This window comes from Hyaena hyaena, unplaced genomic scaffold (assembly GCF_003009895.1).
Source record: "Hyaena hyaena isolate Hyena2069 unplaced genomic scaffold, ASM300989v1 scaffold_852, whole genome shotgun sequence".
Taxonomy (NCBI): Eukaryota; Metazoa; Chordata; class Mammalia; order Carnivora; family Hyaenidae; genus Hyaena; species Hyaena hyaena.
In genome coordinates, this window is record NW_024081485.1 from 603,363 (window position 1) to 622,005 (window position 18,643).

Here is an 18,643-nt window from a genome sequence, read left to right on the forward strand (position 1 = left end):
AAAATCAGTGTTCAACTTCCCTCCTTTTGATTTCTAATGGTCATCTATAGCTTCACCCTCCCTACCTCTGGTCCCAGAGATGATGTAGTCTATCAATTATTCCCATTCAATGCTAGTTTTTTTATTTTAAGATCTTTTAATGTATACATTATTACAAGACAAATTTCTTCTTGAAGTCATATTCCAATTTGAAGAAATGGGCAGTGGAATGTTAGGCAATAAAAAGTGCTGATTGGCTACTGAAAAGAACATATTCTGATGTCAGAATAGCAAATGTTCTTCCCCATTCAATCATTTGAAAGCAAGGACACAAAGGAAGGTGAGCTGGGATGCTGCCTGTCCATTAAGTGTTTTAAAATTCTAACATTATTCTGCCAACCAAGATATGAAAATATGAAATTCATTAAGATATGAAATTTAAAGAGTCTATGCTTTAGTATCAATGTCATTATTGTTCTCTACTATTTGATACCACTTAAATCTACAGTCTAAAAAACTAAGTTCCTGCTTTTAACTAGTTTGCTCACCCTCGTTCAATCCAAACTTTTCATGGGAACTCTTAAGACAACCAGTGTGAATTACATTGTGCTTCATCTGAGATGACTGTTCTAATTTAATATCATATTATACTAGCTATCATACAAAACTTACAAGAGACACATGTTTGCTTTAGAAAAAGTATTTGTAGAGACTGACTAAAGAGATGTTTTGCTGTAGAAGATCCTTATAGGAGATAATGTATCAGGTCCAACCAGGGGCAGATCCAGGTTTTTTTGGATCCTGAAGTATATCTAATTTGGAGAGTTCCCTCTTTCCAAAAAAAGAATATAAAATTATGGATATAAAATGAAGTATGGAGCCTTTGTAAAGATGAAGGGTCCTGAAGTTTAAGTTTTATTAGCCTCATATAAATCAGCCTTTTTTTTTGTATTTTATATTGCTTAGGGCATTAAACAATCCCCAAACCTATACCAACCAAAAACACACAAAAAAGTAAACACCTGACACAAGCCAGAAACTTCGTATAATATTATATTTAATTTTCATTCAAACCTTTATATTTGCCATTCTCATTTTTACAAAAATGGGACCTGAGGCTCAGAGAATTTGGTAACTTGCTCACAGTTAGCTCACTTCTCACAGTGAAGCAAAGATTCAAACCGAGATCTGACTAACTAAATCTTGTGTTACTTCCACTACAATACTCTGCCTTTAAGGTTTTCCAAAACACAAAGAGGTTAAGTTACTCTTAACTCTTAACTTCTACTTTGGAGGATGCCCATAGAAGATGCCCAGAAATGCTCAGTTAATATTTGAAATTGACATGACTTAATTCACATTTGGGAACACTAAAACTATTGCCCCAGAGCTGTGTTTAAAGGGCATGAAGAAACAAATGTGTAACTCTTTGGGTTATTTTCTGCTCACTAAGTTACATAGATGAAGACAGAGATCTTAGTTGAGGAGAAATGTGGTTCTAGCAAGGGGGAAAAAAATGGAGGCCAAATCAGAATCTGTAAGTAAGTGTAACATTATAGTCTCTCAGGAAAAAGCCTGGCTGTGGTAGGACATACTGATAGTATGGATTTTTCACAAATTTTATCTCTTGCTATGTGTCCAGTATTATTCTCTCTTGCCCTATAATATATCAAACTTTGAAGATAGGAAAATGATAATTGGCTCATATATCACTCAATATTATATCCATACCTTATATTTGCCAATTTGGCCTTTATTCTTTAAAAACATCTCTTAGAGGTTTTTCTCTTCTTCTTCTAAGACCCTCAGAAGGTAAAGGGTCTTTATATTTATATTTTCTTTACTCACAGAATCTGGATAGTAGATAGTAGACATTTCACTGAGTTTAATTGGCATGGAAGACGGTGTTAGTGAGTTATTTTTGACTAGTCAGCAGTTTCTAGGAATTCCATAATATAGATGTGTTCTGATTCTATCCCATTCAATCTAAGACTTCAGTTTTTGGGCTAAAAAAAGCTTTGGGCTTTGGGCATTGGTTCAACCTAAGGCAAGAATTGATTAGATGTATCTAACAGTATTTTCAGTCAACAAGTTGTCATTGATGTTGGAGTTACTTAAGACACTGGTAATTCTGTGGTCTTAGGGCCATTGTGACTCAAGCGGTAGCTAAAACCAGTCCAATGCAACAGATGTTTCAAGAACAGCAGCAGAAAAATGATGACCTAACTGAATGGAACAAGAAAGCACATATTTTCAAGAAGACTTCTCTATTCTTAGAGTAGAAATTTCCCTTCAAGATGACAAGTGGTTCAAACCCTTCAGGATCTTACTTGCCCTCAAAAGCAAGGTGAGTCTTGAACAAAAGATGCCAAGTGGTACCTATCCAGAGGCAAAAGGAGAATCTCTATTATTAACCTAGGCTAAAGGCAGATATTATTCTTCCCACAGATGTTCCAAAATAGATGACAACTACTTGAAGGAATTGAATGAGGACTTAAAGTTAAGGAAGGAGGAACTGCTAGAAATCCTAAAACCTCTTGAAGATAAGAACAATTTCTTATTCCAGAAGTTGATGTCTAACTTGGAGGAAAAACAGAGAAGGTAAGGGTTCCCTACTCAGTATTTCCTAGAGGGGAAAAAGCTGGAGAACTTTAATCCATAGGATTAACAATGATTATTTACATTTTCAAAAAAGGTTTAGACATTTAGCTATAATAGATAAAGAATTTGTAACCAAAAAATCAGTGGCAAATAATTCTTTATTTTCTTTTAGTAAAATTAAATATAACTCAGCCCTCATCTCAAGGAGCTACAGTTATAACTCTTCTTCCCTAGAATGTCCACACAAGAAACAGAGAAGAACCTTGAGTATCTTCAGTCTATCATGGTTACACTGATAGCTCCTTATACATGTTTGTGGAATCACTTTAGGATAGATAATCTGCTCTTCCCATGTGAAGCAGTGAAATAGAAGAGCTTTCTGGGTCTAGGAGTCCTCTGGATTAGGGTCTGGTCTCTTTAATATGCCAGGCAGATAAGATCTCAACTCTTAACTAGGGCACTCACTGTTCTTGGGACCCATCAACTTTGTTTCCTTTCTAGTCTCAGAGAATCTCACCTTAACAGGTCTACTTTCATTCTCTACCCTTACAGTAGAGAAGCATCTCAGGGAGCTCTGACTTTTGGAGAACAAAAGCCAAACAGAAAGTGGTGATCAAGCACCAGCTGCTTACAATGCAGAAATAAACTGCTCTTAGGGCAAAAGAACACAAAGGCTTGCTTTTCTGCTTATAGTTAAGGAGGAAAAAGTACAATAAACACAAACATAAATTAATGCTTTTAAGAATAGAGAGCCTTTGATGAATGGATTAAGAAGATGTGGCTTATCTATACCATGGAATACTACATGGCAATGAGAAACAATGAAATCTGGCCATGTATAGCAACATGGATGGACCTTGAGGGTGTTATGCTGAGAGAAATAAGTCAGGCAGAGAAGGACAAATATCATATGTTTGCACGTATAGGAGGATTAGGAGGAACTTAACTGAGGAACAAGGGGGAGAAGAAGGGGGGAAATGGTGGGGGAAAGGGAAAGAGGCAAACCATGAGAGACTCTTGAATGGTGACAAAAACTGAGGACTGATGGATGTGGGGGGGGAGGGGGGATGGGCATGGAGGAGGGCACTTGTGGAGATGAGCACTGGGTGTTATGTGGAAACTAACTTGACAATAAACTATTTGTAAAAAAAAAAAAAGAATAGAGAGAGCCTTTGACTTACTTGGTATTGATTCAGATTGTGTTAGAAACTTCTTGATGGCTTGGACTCTCTGGGAGCTACCATAAGGGTATAAGTGGTTTCCCCAACTAACTCAAATGTCTTTTGTATGGCGAAGGAATATGAACAGAGATGGGGAAGGACATAATTCTGGGATTTATGCTGAAGGCAACAGATTTCCTGAACTTCTTTTTCACCCTTTCTACCTCAAAAGCCATACACCAAAATATTTTTTTGGAAGGGTAAAGAAGAGTCTCACTGGCTGTTGGAGGCCTAAGTTTTGAGCACTATTGAGCACAAAAGTCATTAGAGAACACATTGCTGAGGCAAATGTAGATTGGGAATAAAGTCACCTATAGAGACCTAATATGTCCAGAAGGAATTCTGTAACTCCTGTGATTTCAACACTCATCTCTCTCCCTTGATAGAGTGCTTTCTGACTGTTTGCAGAATATTAATTTTACCCTTTAGGAAATATTATGGTTTATGATATCTTTCTCTTCATTCTAGTCTACAGATCATGAGGCAGATCATGGCAGGGAAGGGGAGTGAAGAATCTTCAGTCATAGAGCTCATTAAGGAAGCAGAGGAGATGAAGCAGAATCTGGTAAGACGTTGGTGGACACTCCAGGGAATTGCCTCCTAAACAGGGCTCAATTCAATTACTACCATCAAATGTGGATGGAAAGACAGAGAGCTCATCTCTAGCATCTGAGGCACCAATACTCATATCTCCTTTATCTAGAAAGGGGTCAGAAGAAATGTTGGGCAAACTCAAAACTAGCTAGCAAAAATTCTATTTCTTTTTGACCCTTAAAAACTGTTTTTTTCTTTTTAATTTTTTAACTTTTATTCATTTTTGAGAGACAGAGACAGAGAGTAAGTGGGGGAGGGTCAGAGAGATACAAAGAGGGAGACACAGAATCCAAAGCAGGCCCCAGGCCCCAAGCTGCCAGCACAGAACCCGACATAGTGCTTGAACTCATGAACCATGAGATCATGATGGGAGCCAAAATCAGATGCCCAACCAACTGAGCCACCCAGGCACCCCTAAAAACTTTTCATTTAGGGGTTAGTAATACAAGCATATTAATCTTTACATTTCAAAAGAATAGAAAATACCAAAGCAAAATAAAAGAAATAGTTTGCTCCAGGAGACTCATAAGATTTTAAAAAACCAACAAGGTAAAGGGTCTTAAAAATTATAAGTTAGTGGTCTAAGCCCCAGAGAAATTGCTGTATGATCAGAACATCTTAAGTGTTGTGTGAGGAACTCATTTTTGCTGATATCATACTATAATTACCATAATTATAGTTATTATTCAAAGTCATTATTATTTTTTTTATCATCATCATCAAACTCATCTCTTATGTTCCTGAATTTTGAGCTAGGCCTATTTATTGCTTTCCTCTAAGGTTTGCTTTATATCTAGGCCCCCACCCCTCTCCCCTCATTACTTATAATTTCTTCCAATTTCACTTTCATGACTGGACAAACACGTTTCTGTTTGGGTTTTTCCCCCCTCCAACAGGAAAGGAAAAACAAGATGCTTCAGAAGGAAATGGAGATGCTATGGAACAAGGTGTGCCTCTAAGGATCTCTTGATAGTATTGTCTTACAGACTCTAATGTAAAGAACTTCCCTCTCCTCTGGTCCCCATTCTCATTTTGTTATGTCTCTGCTTCCATCCATGCCTCATTCCAATCCATCCTTTGCACAGCAACCAGAGTGATATTTTTGAAACAATCAAATCAGGTCATTATTCTTATGGAAACCATTTATATCTGCTCCTTATTGTGGCATAATGTGGCTGTTGCCTGCCTCTCTCCTCTCCTAGAAGTCTTGCCCTTACTTTTTGTGCAACCCACACGGGCCTCCTTATGGATTCTCAAACATGCCCAGATCTTTTCTATCTCAAAGCTTTTGCTTTACTCTGGCTTGTAATACTATTTTCTTTTGGTTGGCTCAAATTCATCCTTCAGGCCTCTGCTTAAATATCACCTCCTTAGGGAGGCCCTCCTTGTTCACTCCATCTAAAATAGGGCACCTCTCCCTTACTTTCTATTATATAACACTATTTATGTCCTCCATAGCACTTTTTATAATTAAGCTTATTATTTTTTACTTTATTATTATTATTTTACTTTTTCTTATCTCCCTGACCCCCTCTGGAATACAAGCTCTTCCGGTTTCTTGATTGCTTTGTTCATCTCTGAATCCTTAGCATGTAGCCCAATGCTTAGAACATTGTCTACTAGACAATCAGTAAATGTAAGTTGAATAAATGAATCAATAAGTACCTAATTCTAATCCTCCTATGATTTTGTAACAATCACTCCATTGCTTAACATGTAATAGTAGGGCCTTTTGCTGAGAAACCTGCTGGGAGTCAAAATTCCGTTGTAGTCTAAGTCCTTGGGATCTGAGTGCTTTTTCACAGACTAGAAGATTAGAAGAACAGATTGTGTCTTGTGATATAAACAGTGTGTGGTGTGATCTCTGACTGCTTTTTTCATCTTAACTTTCCACAAATAATCAGGATACCATCAAGCCCTGCATCTTGACCTGAGATCTGCTCCTACTTCTCAGAGGCAGCTACAAATCAGTTCTGTGAATTATCAGTTTTAGTTCTTGAGTTTTTGAGTCCTTGTGATAGGAAATGTGCCGGCACAATTCCTCTATCAAAATCCAGCTTCTTCAAAGCTCCCAAAAGATTTTTTAATAAGAGATATCCATATATGTCAGCTTTTGATTGGCTTTCCCTACTTGTATTTTTAGACAGCAAAAAAATGGAGAGAGACGAACAGTATGGTCAGTGGTCAAGAACATAGGCTTCAGGGTCCATTAGATCTGGTTCACATTTCTGCTCTGTGCTTTTCTAGCTATGTGACCCTAAACAAATGACTTAGCCTCTTCAAATCTCTTTTTCCCATTTAGAAGATGGAAATAAAAATAGTTCTGTGAGGCTTAAATGAGATTGTTTTTAATGTAGTAGAGTATTGTAAATAAGTAAAGAAATGTGTAAGTAGCTTACAGTACTGATAGTTTATAATAAGGGTACAGTTAATAGGTTTTATTATTATAAGTTACACTCAAGAGACCAAATGGAAAGATTTGTTCCATTTTGAACCCCATTTGGTAGTACACTTCATGTCAAACCCTGACAGGTTGCTGACTGGCAGAAACCAAAAGCCTTGACTTACATTGGTTTTCCACTTCCCTCACTAATTCCCACTAATTTAAAGCTTTGCCAAAATGTCTCTCTACAGACATTCAACACAGAAGAGCTTGGTGATCAACAAAAAGCACTGCAGATAAAAAACAAAGCAGACTTGCAGGATGGGAAGGCAAGTGGACTACATGTTACTTAGAATTCAAGGTTGTTGAGGCCACACTGCTGGAAACAGCCTGTTGACAATCAAGGCTAATTTGGGTAGGCAAATAGGCAGGATCTGGGCCTTGAGCATATGTATATTGGATTTACTGTTGGCTGAGACATTGTACTTCTTTCCTGGGACCTTCTATTCCCTTACCTCTCTTCTTTTATCCCAGGTTCCCAAAACCCCTTTATCACCTAGGAAGGCCAAGAATGAATTGGAGACATCATATGCAGAGAAACTGAAAGAGAAAAAGAAGGTAGTGTGATCTTTCTAAATGGTAGTGGCTTTTAGAGCTGATAGATTAGAAATTTTTGATAATGTATCAGTATGCTCCTGAAGCTAATAGAAGTTTTATAGGAGATCTGTTTCCTCTGGGATATTATATTTGAGTTGGAGTGACATTGCAAGTTTAGGGGAAATAATGTTAATGAGGGAAAAGTGGGAGAAACTATACCAACAATGTCAACTCCACAAGTAACTATGTGGTGGCAGAAGAATAGCTAATTTGTTTTTGAACACTTATTTAGAAGTATTATGCTTGTACCTAATCTTCCCACAACAAACTTATTCATAAAAATGGATTCTATTCATTTAGCATGTAGCTTTTAAAGCGTGGATTGTACAGATGAGGACTACTAGAAGGACTGTGCAGTTGAAACCAATTTATTAGCAAATCTATGACACCGTACTTTTGCTATAAAGTCTTTGCAGCATTTTGAGAACTCTGCTTTCTGATCTCAATTTACTTTGTCACCCAGAGGCTCTTTCTTCCACCAGGAAAAGCAACAGAGGAAAATGGAATGGGTCAGGTATCAGGAACAAGCCAACACCCTTCAGGTACTAAGATCTTCCAAGGTTGGACATGGGATATAATTTAATTCACACAATATAAAGTCTTTTAGTTTCATAATATTAATCCCTATTCCCTCATCTGGATTACCAATTATCCTGCTAAAAGAAATGTCTCATGGGGAGATCACTGCAGAGACCTATCTCCAGCTTCACTTTGAATAACTTAAGATAAATACATACTTTTCCTTTAGTCTTGATTTTGTTCTATTTGAAATGAGGAGAAATTGCAAATACTTTCTGCCCAACTTCAGAGACTGAGCATGATGGGATCATTTTAAACTTCTGAGTAAAAAGGATTCAGGTAACAGGTGCTTTAGAGAAGCCAATACTATATGTGTAGTTCTGAAAATGTTCTCTTGTAGAGTGACTTTAATGGAAAAGTGATTGAGCTGAGAATTGAAGCCTTGAAGAACTACCAGAAGGCCAATGACCTGAAATTATCACTGTACTTACAGCAGAATTTGGAGCCAAAGCAAGCATATTTTAATCTTCCTGGGTCTCGAGGTAAAGTATCATAGGTATGCAGGTTGAAGTTTTATTTTATTTTCATTGAAAATTCCATTTCTTGCAAAGTGATTAACACAATGCCTGGCACACAGTAAATTAAATGTTAGTAGTGACATAATAAATTTTATCGCTCTTATTATTCTTACTCAAAAGCTCTGGTAAAGTAAGGATTCCTCTGGAGGAAGTGAAATTTTCTTTTGTAAAGACTAAGTACATATTTATAGTTGATACATAGTTGGCACCTGATAAAATATTAGTTTCATCCCTACTTCCTCCCTTTTCCTAGGAATTATTGTAGTTTGATCTCATGAATCTTATTGGAATAGACTCTGCTACTTCAGAAGGCCAAAGAGATAGCCATCTGAAAATGGCTGTGAGTTTCACCAATCAATTTCTCTGAGATTTTCAGTGTTTCTCCCCACTCAAAAGAATTTATGGCATCACTAAATAGTATATTTTACCATTTAAAAAATGAAAGATTAACTTCTGAGGGACAAGAGTAAGGGTTCTTAAATTTTTAGGGATCCATGAATCTGAACTCTATTTTTAACTTTAAATTATTTATATAATTTAAATTATATATTTTGTAATTAATGACATACAATATGTAATATATACAAAGGAACATGTGGAATATATGTAATTGTGAAACATGATAATAAAATTACTCCCCATGAATACACCAGTCTTCTTAAGAATGGGAGCATATACCTAGTACAGATGCTCCTGTGTGGAATCTGAACTTTTTTAAAAAAATGCTTTATTTATTTCTAGGAGAGAGAGAGAGAGAGACAGCGTGAGCAGGGGAGGGTCAGAGAGAGAGGGAGTCACAGACTGAAACAGGTTCCAGGCTCTGAGCTGTCAGTCAGCACAGAGCCCGACGCGGGGCTCGAACCTACGAACCGCGATATCATGACCCAAGCGAAAGTCGGCCGCTTAACCGACTAAGCCACCCAGGCGCCCCCCTGAACTTTATTTTTAAAAAGATACATGCAGTGAGAAATCATGGTTAGAGGATGACAATGTTTTATTAGTATTTGTATCAATATGTATATCTCTAATTTCTTCTCAATCTTATTCCATAAAGGGCTTGAACAGATGATAAAATCACACATGGCACATAAGATTATATACATAGCTGAGTAAGTCAAGTCAAAGAGAAAATAAGTTAAAGCCAGGTAAAAACATAAAAATACATAATGAAAGTACTATACATAGTTAGTAGAAGCAGCTTCAAACTTGGCTCTGTATTTCCCTGAAAAATGGGTTTACATTGTCCACAAAATAATAATAAACCAATTGCTCAGGAGAAATATAGCTTTTACTAGTACTTTTTGGTTTTTTTTTTTTTTAATGTTTTATTTATTTCTGGGAAGAGAGAGAGAGAGAGAGAGAGAGAGACAGCATGAGCTGTCAGGGTCAGAGAGAGAGGGAGTCACAGATTGAAACAGGCTCCAGGCTCTGAGGCGGCAGTCAGCACAGAGCCCGACGCGGGGCTCGAACCCACGAACCGCGAGATCATGACCTAAGCGAAAGTCGGACGCTTAACCGACTAAGCCACCCAGGTGCCCCAGCTTTTACTAGCACTGAGGCCAGAGAGAAATTTCTCCTCCATGGAAATGGGGTACTCTACATATGTTATAGTAGCTAATGTCCTCAACAATACTTCTAAAATGAATTCAGAATCTAAATTTCCTAGGCTGTTTCTTATCATTATTAGCACAATCTAATAAAAAATTATCAATCTGCAAATTTTAAAAAGCAATGGATCAGTTCAAGGTGATTTGGTCCATGTAGACAGCACTCTATTAGTCTGACTTGACCCATAGATAAAATTTACAAAATCTAGATGGCTGGATCTACTACCCATTCTTTAGCCAGTGTTCCACTTATATATTTTCTTTTTTTAAAATGTTAACTAATTTTTGAGACAGAGAGAGACAGAGCATAAGCAGGGGAGGGGCAGAGAGAGAGGGAGACATAGAATCTGAAACAGGCTCTGAGCTGTCAGCGCACAGCCCAACGTGGGGCTCAAACCCACAAGATCTCAGGTGAGATCATGACCTGAGCTGAAGTCGGACGCTTAACTGACTAAGGCACCTAAGCGCCCTTTATATTTTTCTCTTTTCACTATTGCTTTGATAAGAATTGGACAACAGAAAGCTTGAGATTTTCTTCTCCAATAAGAACCTAGAATACAATCAGAAGCAATGTAAAGCAATCAAGGCATATATTAAAAGATGAAGGAGAAGAGTGTGAGGAGGACAGATCCTTGTTTTACTTTAAAATTAGCTGAAGGTCATCTCGAGGGATCTTAGATTAAGGAGTTTAAAATCTTTTAGCTCCAGATTCAAATCAAGTTAAGACTAGTAAATAGTGAAGGGTTCCATTTGATTCAATAACTTCCAGAGATTTTTTTTTCTTTGCTTGCAGAACATTGAATCTTTGAACTTTGGACTAGGGCAGCTCACAGATCAGTACCCTCTTTTCTCTTGTCTCCTCTTTATGTTTCTGGAGAATTAAGTGATAAGGCACTAAATTTCCAGTTACCACAAATGAAATTAGCTACAGGCATGTGTGACCCATTACTGCTCTGTTTTATTGATTGTGCACTCACTGAACACTGATTATAGGCCAGTTTCATTTTCTAACACCCACATAATACAAAATCTTTGGGTTTATTTGAGCCTTAGTGGATCTGAAATCTGAGTCCTAGATTTTGTTTATGTTGATTTATTTGTTTGATTATTGAAAAGAAAACAAAAGAAGCATTCATTTTCTTCATAGAGGGATTTTTTAAAGTAATTATGTTAAGAGCATTATCAACAGTGATATGACAGGTAGGTGGTTTGGTCACACTCAGTGTTTCCCAACTTCCCTGTCAGTTGGTCTATTTTTTATTCAGTATGTTCTGTTTAGATTGACTTATTTAATTTGTTAATACATTTCTGAGAGATAAAGTTAATATTATGATTTTATTATTTTTTAAAGTTTATTTATTTATTTTAAGAGAAAGCAGGCATGAATGGGGAGGAGGAGGAGGTGAAAGGAGAGGGGAAGGAGGAGGGACAGAGAGAGAATCCCAAGCAAACTCTGCACTGCCAGCACGGAACCGGCTTTACACCGAACCCACAAACCATGAGTTCATGACCTTAGCTGAATCAAGAGTCCAAGTCTCAACCTAGTGAACCACCCAGGCACCCCAATATTACTATTTTTAATGGAAAACCAATAATAGTTTTCTGTTATAGAAGGTAAACTTAATAAATATACTGAAAACAAGATTTTGATGTTCTAGCCAGATGTTAAAGACTGAGGTCTATTTTATCTTTCTCAGGAAGTGAGATTAGCAAGGTGTAGAGAGTTTTAAAGCAAACCAGCACCAAACTGAAACTTTCTCCTTGATGCCATCAAGTTTGAAGAATTGAAAAGGGAGTAATTTTTTTCACTGTGATTTATATCATATTTAATGCCGTGTTCTAGATTTATTTGTCCTAAATTTATTTCAGTTGCCACTCAAAATTATCTCACCATCAAATTTTTGGAAACAGTACTTTAATAGAAAACCACCGGGTTTACAGTCAGATATATGAGTTCAAGTCCTTATTCTGAAGCTAAACAGTTAAATAACTCAGGCAAGTCATTTAGTTTCAGCTTTGTCTTTGTCTAAGACCGCCAAAACGTATTATAGAGCATATCAGAAACATGTGGTTTTGGGTAATGCTCACAATAACTCTATAGGGTAGGTATCATTAAGACAAGAAACTAGTACAGAGAAGCCAGGCTTTTGACTCCATACCCAAAGTTCATCTCTTAGAATATGCAGAAAATGCCAGTGTAAAAGCATATGATATCTCATCACTCATCCACATCTAAAAGCTATGATTTAAATCTGAATTTATCAACAGTTTAATATATAATCCTCCCAATGAAGACTCATACTCACAGTAATTTGTTTAATAATAAGGAAAACAGTTCAAAATGGGTTGACAGTTTGTAATTCTGCGTTTAACCCAGTAGGTGGCACCAATCACATCCACGCTTCTAGTCCACAAATAGTGGTAATTCAGGAAACCTGAAATATGAAGGAGAGATTGGCCTTCTAATACCCTTAGGACAAAATGTGCTACATTTATATATCAAATTGAAAAAAAAAACTATTGTTGTTTTCTTCCATGCTCTGTTACACTGAGGTGTATTACTAGCAGCCTTGGTTAGACCTTACTAAACTCAGTATTCTGCTGTGCAATCCTTACCTATTATTCTACTCCCTGAACTAGAGTTCCCTCCATTCCAAATGCATGCACTGTCCACTTCCTCCACAATCCCTCTGTAATACTGTTTAAACTTCGGCCACAGAAAAGTCAGGTAATTGGGACACTGAATTATAAAATGAGTTGGGTAATTGTACCAGGTGTTGATTCTTTGAAATTTAAGTACTTAATAATGTTCCTAAATATGGTTAATTTTCCTCTAGTTTCAAAAGAATTGAATTTCACAAACCTGTCTTAAAAGATAAAATGCTGTTTTGGACACACCTCCCAGCAAATCAGGGTATAGGCCCTTCTGTTCTAGGCATTTCCAAATAGAAAAAAGGTTCCTCCCACTGCTCTTGGCCAAGAATCCCTTCTCCCATTTTTAGTATATGTGCTGCCAAAGCGAGCACAAGAATCCCTTCTCCCACATAAACTGTCCTGTGTCCACCTGGTTGGCTGTGTTGCAGTGGTGTGATCTATTTGGTTGGCAAGATACAATCCTGTATAATATTAGTATATTATTAGTTTGTTATACTTTATGCAATCCATACTTGCAAATTCTCTTGAGGCCCTGGTTTTAACATTACCTTTGTCAGTCTAATCTGTTTGGCATTCTGCCTCACCTAGGCTTATAGACGAGAAAAATATTTTATATCTAGTGAAGTCCTTATGGACACAGGTCACATTTGAAGGGATTTACTTTCCCGCCAGTGTAAAATTCCAATTTGACCCAGGGTATGTAACAGTCCTTCCCCAGCTTCTGTAGAGTCAAGAGAACAGTTCGTGGCCTTTGGCAGCCATGTATCTTAGAGAGCACAGGCGTGAAATAATCTTTCAGTTCAGCTGAATTTCCCATCATGCCTGCTGGTAGTTTAAAGAGGAAGTTTATCTTCAGTAATAATATTACTGATGATAAGACATTTGGTTCTGACAGACTTCCTTTCTCTCCTCCCCTCTACCTCGTCTCCCCACCGAACTCACACTCTTGCCACTTCCTTGAGCTCTTTTGAGAAGAGGCTGAAGGTTGGATGTGAATATTTTGCTACACTTATAAATTCAGATGAAAGCCCAGTGAGGTGGTAAATGAATACTCTTGAGGCCTTATTTATTCTATAACTCCCTCAGTTCTCAAAGCAAGTCATTCTTCCTGGTTTTAACCTTTACTTCACTTTTAGTATTACTCTTCCTGATGGCTGAAATATACTCCAGTAGGTGCTGCTGAAAGGGAAATAGTAGTGTTAAGCTAAAATGCTGGAAGACAGGGGCGGAAACACACAGTTAGCTCAAATCTGGGTCCTTGATAAATATGGGCTTTTTGTTAAAGGTTTATTTATTTTGAGAGAGAGAGAGAGAGAGAGAGAACAAGCAGCATAGGAGCAGAGAAAGAGGGAGAGAGAATTCTAAACAGGTGCCATGCTGGGAGTGCAGAGCCTGATGTGGGGCTTGAACTCACGAACCATGAGATCATGACCTGAGCCAACATCAAATGTTGGACGCTTAACCAACTGAGCCACCCAGGCACCCCTAAATATGGGCTTTTTAAAGCTTTAAGGCAACTTGAAACTCTTGTGGGTTTTGTTATTTTATTTTATTTTGTCTTGTTTTTAAAGTTTATTTATTTATTTTGAGAGAGAAAGCACAAGGGGGAAGGGGCAGAGAGAAAGGGAGAGAGAGAATACCAAGCAGGCTCTGCCCCAGCAGTGCAGAGCCCAATGTGGGGCTTGAACTCACAAACCGAGAGATCAGGACCTAAGCTGAAGTCAGAAACTTAACCAACTGAGTCACCCAGGTGCCCCTGTAATGTTTTGTTTTATAGAGAGAGAGTGCACATACAAGTGGAGAGGGGCAGAGGTAGAGAGGGAAGCTTAGTAGGCTACACGCTCAGCACGAGCCCAACTCAGGACTCAATCCCATGACCCTGGGATCATGACCTCAGCCAAAATCAAGAGTCAGACATTCAACTGACTGAGCCACCCAAGCACCCCAACTTGAACCTTTTGAATGTCAAAGATAGGTTTCTGTTTTAGTAGCACTATACAGTAGTTACTATTGTAACTAATAGTAGGTTATGAAGTTAATTTCTAATATAAGTCATTTTTTCACTTCCTATAAAACCCCACAGAAGTCCGGGGGGAAAATTCAATTCTTCCTTCCTAAAAATAAATTCTGAAGGTTGAAAAAAATAAACTGTACATTATTAATATTATGATTATTTCAATGAGTGACAATAGCTTCCAAACTTTTTAATAACACACACTTAGGAAACTCAGCAGGATTATTAGGGTAGGGTTGTCATATTTAACAAATAGAGGATGTTTAGTTAAATTTGAATTGCAGATAAATAATGTTTTAGTATAAGCATGTTTCAAACATTTCATGGATGCCTGTCATTCTGCCTGCCTCCTTTTCTTTGACCCCCCCCCCCCCGCCACTTTACCTTTTCTTTGTTCTGCATTGTCCACAGTTGGCCATTTTTTATGGAATATGTTATCTGGGTTATCTGAAGTATATATATATGTGTGTGTGTGTGTGTGTGTGTGTGTATGAATATCATTTATCATCCCATTTCTTCATATAAAAGTTGTATTAAAAGTATGTTTTGTAGGCTCTCAAAATTGTTTCTACTTGCATGTAATCCTCAAATGATTTTCTTCCCTCTGTGGGACATGGGCCCTCAGCAGAGAAAGGTTTGCCACTTGGACTCTAAAAATACTGTTTGAAGTTATTTTCTAACACAACAATTACAAAATCCACATTAATGCTAATACCAGAGTCATTCTACAGTGATGCAATGATATATGGCGTGTGATGAATGTTAGTAGCCTTGCAACTCAAAATAAAACCAAGTGTTGTTTTGTTGTCGTTGTTGTTTTCCTCTCAAGAAAGCTCCCATTTTCCTAATGTTTCCCACCAGGTACTATGAGCACTACAACTACTGGTGGAACAACTACCCCATAAACGAATCTAATGTGGTGAGAACTACTTTCATTTTCAAAATTATTTTAAAGGCTTGCATAGATAGTGGGTGTAGATTTTTAGAATTCATTTGTTAAAGTACATTCTAATTTAATATTTTTAGGAGACTTGCAAAGTGAGTGCTGGGGCGCTTAATGTTTTAATTGTTTTTTGGTCCCCCGCCCTCCCTTCTATGTTGTAGAGAATTCTGGGATCAAAAATCTACACAGAACAACAAGGAGCTAAAGGAAGTCAGTTTGATGATGTAGGAGGGAGGATCTTTTTTCTGAAGATGAAGCTCTGAAGGATTAGAAGGCTTTCACTCCATTTGCTTTGGACAGATTTAAAGACGAGGCACAGCCATTTGAGTTCATTAAAATCTCTCAAAACTTTGTTTTAGTGTGATTTACTCTGTCCCCACCAAATTGGGTGGAAATACTAGTTAGGTGTTTGACCTTAAGCATGTCAGAAATTTAGTCATTTAGGGATTGTAAAGCAGTCCCTGATTATTTTGATAGCTTTTGATTTTGAAATGACTAGGTTCAAACCACATTGTATGTTGTTAACAAGTCCATGAAAGGCTGTTCCTCTCCACCTCTGAGATGTTTCATTCTGGGCAGATCCATCACTAGCAAAAAAGCATAAGTAGGCACGAAATAAGGAAAACTAGATGCCATACAGTTCTTTTACTCTCTCATGAATCATGTCTGACTGCCCTGTTGATTCTGCCTCCTAGTTATCTTTTCCTTTAATATCTTCTACCTTCCTATCTTCTACCTACCATTGTTTTAGTTCAGGCCCTCTTTCCTGCCTAGATTACCACAGCCTCTTAATTGGTTTCCCTCTTCTAGCCCCTCTAATCTGTAGTCCACAGCACCTGAAGCTATCTTTTCTAAAAGAAGAATGAGATCACGTCTCTTCCCTGCTGGTTTTCCATTGACTTTAGTATAAAGTCCAAACTCCTTCATAGACCATACAATGATATACCTTCTGCCTTTGTCTCCAGTCTCCTTTTTCACTGTATCTCCCTTTGCTAATGTATTGAGCTCAACAGACCTATTTGCAATTTTCCTGATGTACCGTGAGGTCTAGTATCTCCACGCCTTTGCACAATGTTGATTCTTCTCTCCTTGTCTATTTGCCCATTATCATTTGTCCTTAGGGCTGAATTTGGTGCCCTTCTCCTATCCCAGTAATTCTCAATTTTAACTATTGTATTAGAATCTCCTTGGGAGCTTTTAAAAATACCAATTCACTGGACCCCTCCCTTAGATTATTTAAATCATGGTCTTTTAAACATAGGGCAAGAGCATTTTATAAAGGCTGCTCTGGTAATTCTTATGCACAACCAGGTTTGAGAATCAGTGTTCCAGGCCTTCTTCCCTTTATGATAACACTTAATGAATTATTGTGATTGTTTGTTTTTCCAAGACTCTCACTCACCAGATTCTGAACTCTTTGAGGCCTAGGACTATGTCTTGTTATCTTTTCATTTTTACCACCTAACACAGTACCTCAGAGTAGATAGAAGCTCAGATATTTCATAACGCCTCAGACAGTTAATTGTAAAGTCCCAGGGTTTCTTGATACCTTGTCGTATGTCAGTTATAGATCATACTGTTGTCCAAGATTTTTCAGATCTTTTGTTTACTCTAAGTGGTCATTCATTTCCTATATCATGTCAATAGGAGGAAAGTTGATTTGTTACAAAACATTTCTTTGTAGGAATCCCTTGTTATGTTCTGGTAATGAGCAAAGTAAGCCATCCAATTAAAAAATTTCTTTCCTCCAAGGTTAAATTTAAATCTGTAAAGCTGTATTTAAAAATGTAATTTTGGGGTACCTGGATGGCTTAATTGGTTAAGTGTCTGACTTTGGCTCAGGTCATGATCTCATTCATGATTTGTGAGTTTGGGCCCCACTTTGGGCTCTGTGCTGACTGTGGGGAGCCTGCCTGAGATTTTCTCTCTCCCTCTCTCTGCCCCTTTCCCACTTGCTCTCTGTCTCTTTCTCTCAACATAAATAAACTTAAAAAAATTTAATTTTGGACTTGAAAATATTTACATGGAATTACAAAATTTGGGCATTAGAAAGAACTTTAAATGAGTATGAAGTTCCTTCATTTTACAGAAGAGGAAACTGGAGTTCAGTTATGTCAAAAGAGTGTCCAAAGTCCCACAGTTAATTGGGAATGTTAACAGTTAGGGTAGTTATCAGAGCCCGTGTATTCTTACTACCAGTTCATATTCCAATCTAACTCATATCTTTCCTCTCTTGACCACAAAAATAACAGGTTTGACAGCCCAGAGATAATTAGTTTCATGTTCTCCTGACTGAGTTAGCTGAATATGTAATGCATATTCTGTTTCAAGAAAGCCACCTCTGTGCTTATTTAGTCCCTGTATGCTTCAGCAGTCCTGAGAGACTTTCCAAGTCAATTGGATTAGACAGAGCAATGAGAGCAAACGTCAAGAATATAAAATCTGACTGTATACTGACTACTTAAATGAATCATTTAATTTCAGGGTCTTAGATTCCCAATTTTAAAATTAGATTAAGAGAGCACCATTCAAATGTTTTAAAATCATATGCGTGTTTTTTTGTTTGTTTAACATTCTATAGGTTTAGATGAATATCTGAACTTTTCCCCCTAATTTCTTCATTAACTAAGGCAGGAAATAAACTAGTTGCTGGGAGAGATTTATCCCTTCTTAAAGAATAAATCATTTGCCCTCTCCAAAGTATTGAAATTGTCATGCTTACCACCTTTCCCTCAAATGCTCCAAATTTTTCAGTTTCTTCAAAACACAAAATGGAAGTATCAAAGCCTTTCATCTTACTTTGTAAGATTTCACATTGGACTTGGATTTGCACTTCTATGGCAGTACAAAGTTAGCATTTGGGTTGGCTGGCTATTTTAGGTATCTGCATTTT

The 18,643-nt window shown here is 37.4% G+C and overlaps 1 protein-coding gene across 1 annotated transcript; it reads left to right on the forward strand.

The window, feature by feature from the left end:
- The first annotated feature begins 290 nt into the window (after positions 1-290).
- CCDC196 (coiled-coil domain containing 196) lies at positions 291-16,102 on the forward strand. Its single transcript, XM_039219988.1, is given in 12 exon segments — positions 291-319; positions 2,123-2,326; positions 2,428-2,580; positions 4,269-4,365; positions 5,291-5,341; positions 7,029-7,106; positions 7,312-7,395; positions 7,917-7,976; positions 8,354-8,495; positions 15,669-15,704; positions 15,707-15,726; positions 15,912-16,102. Coding segments are annotated over 11 exon segments (873 nt in total). The 5' UTR covers positions 291-319; positions 2,123-2,276; the 3' UTR covers positions 16,014-16,102.
- Positions 16,103-18,643: the final 2,541 nt, after the last annotated feature.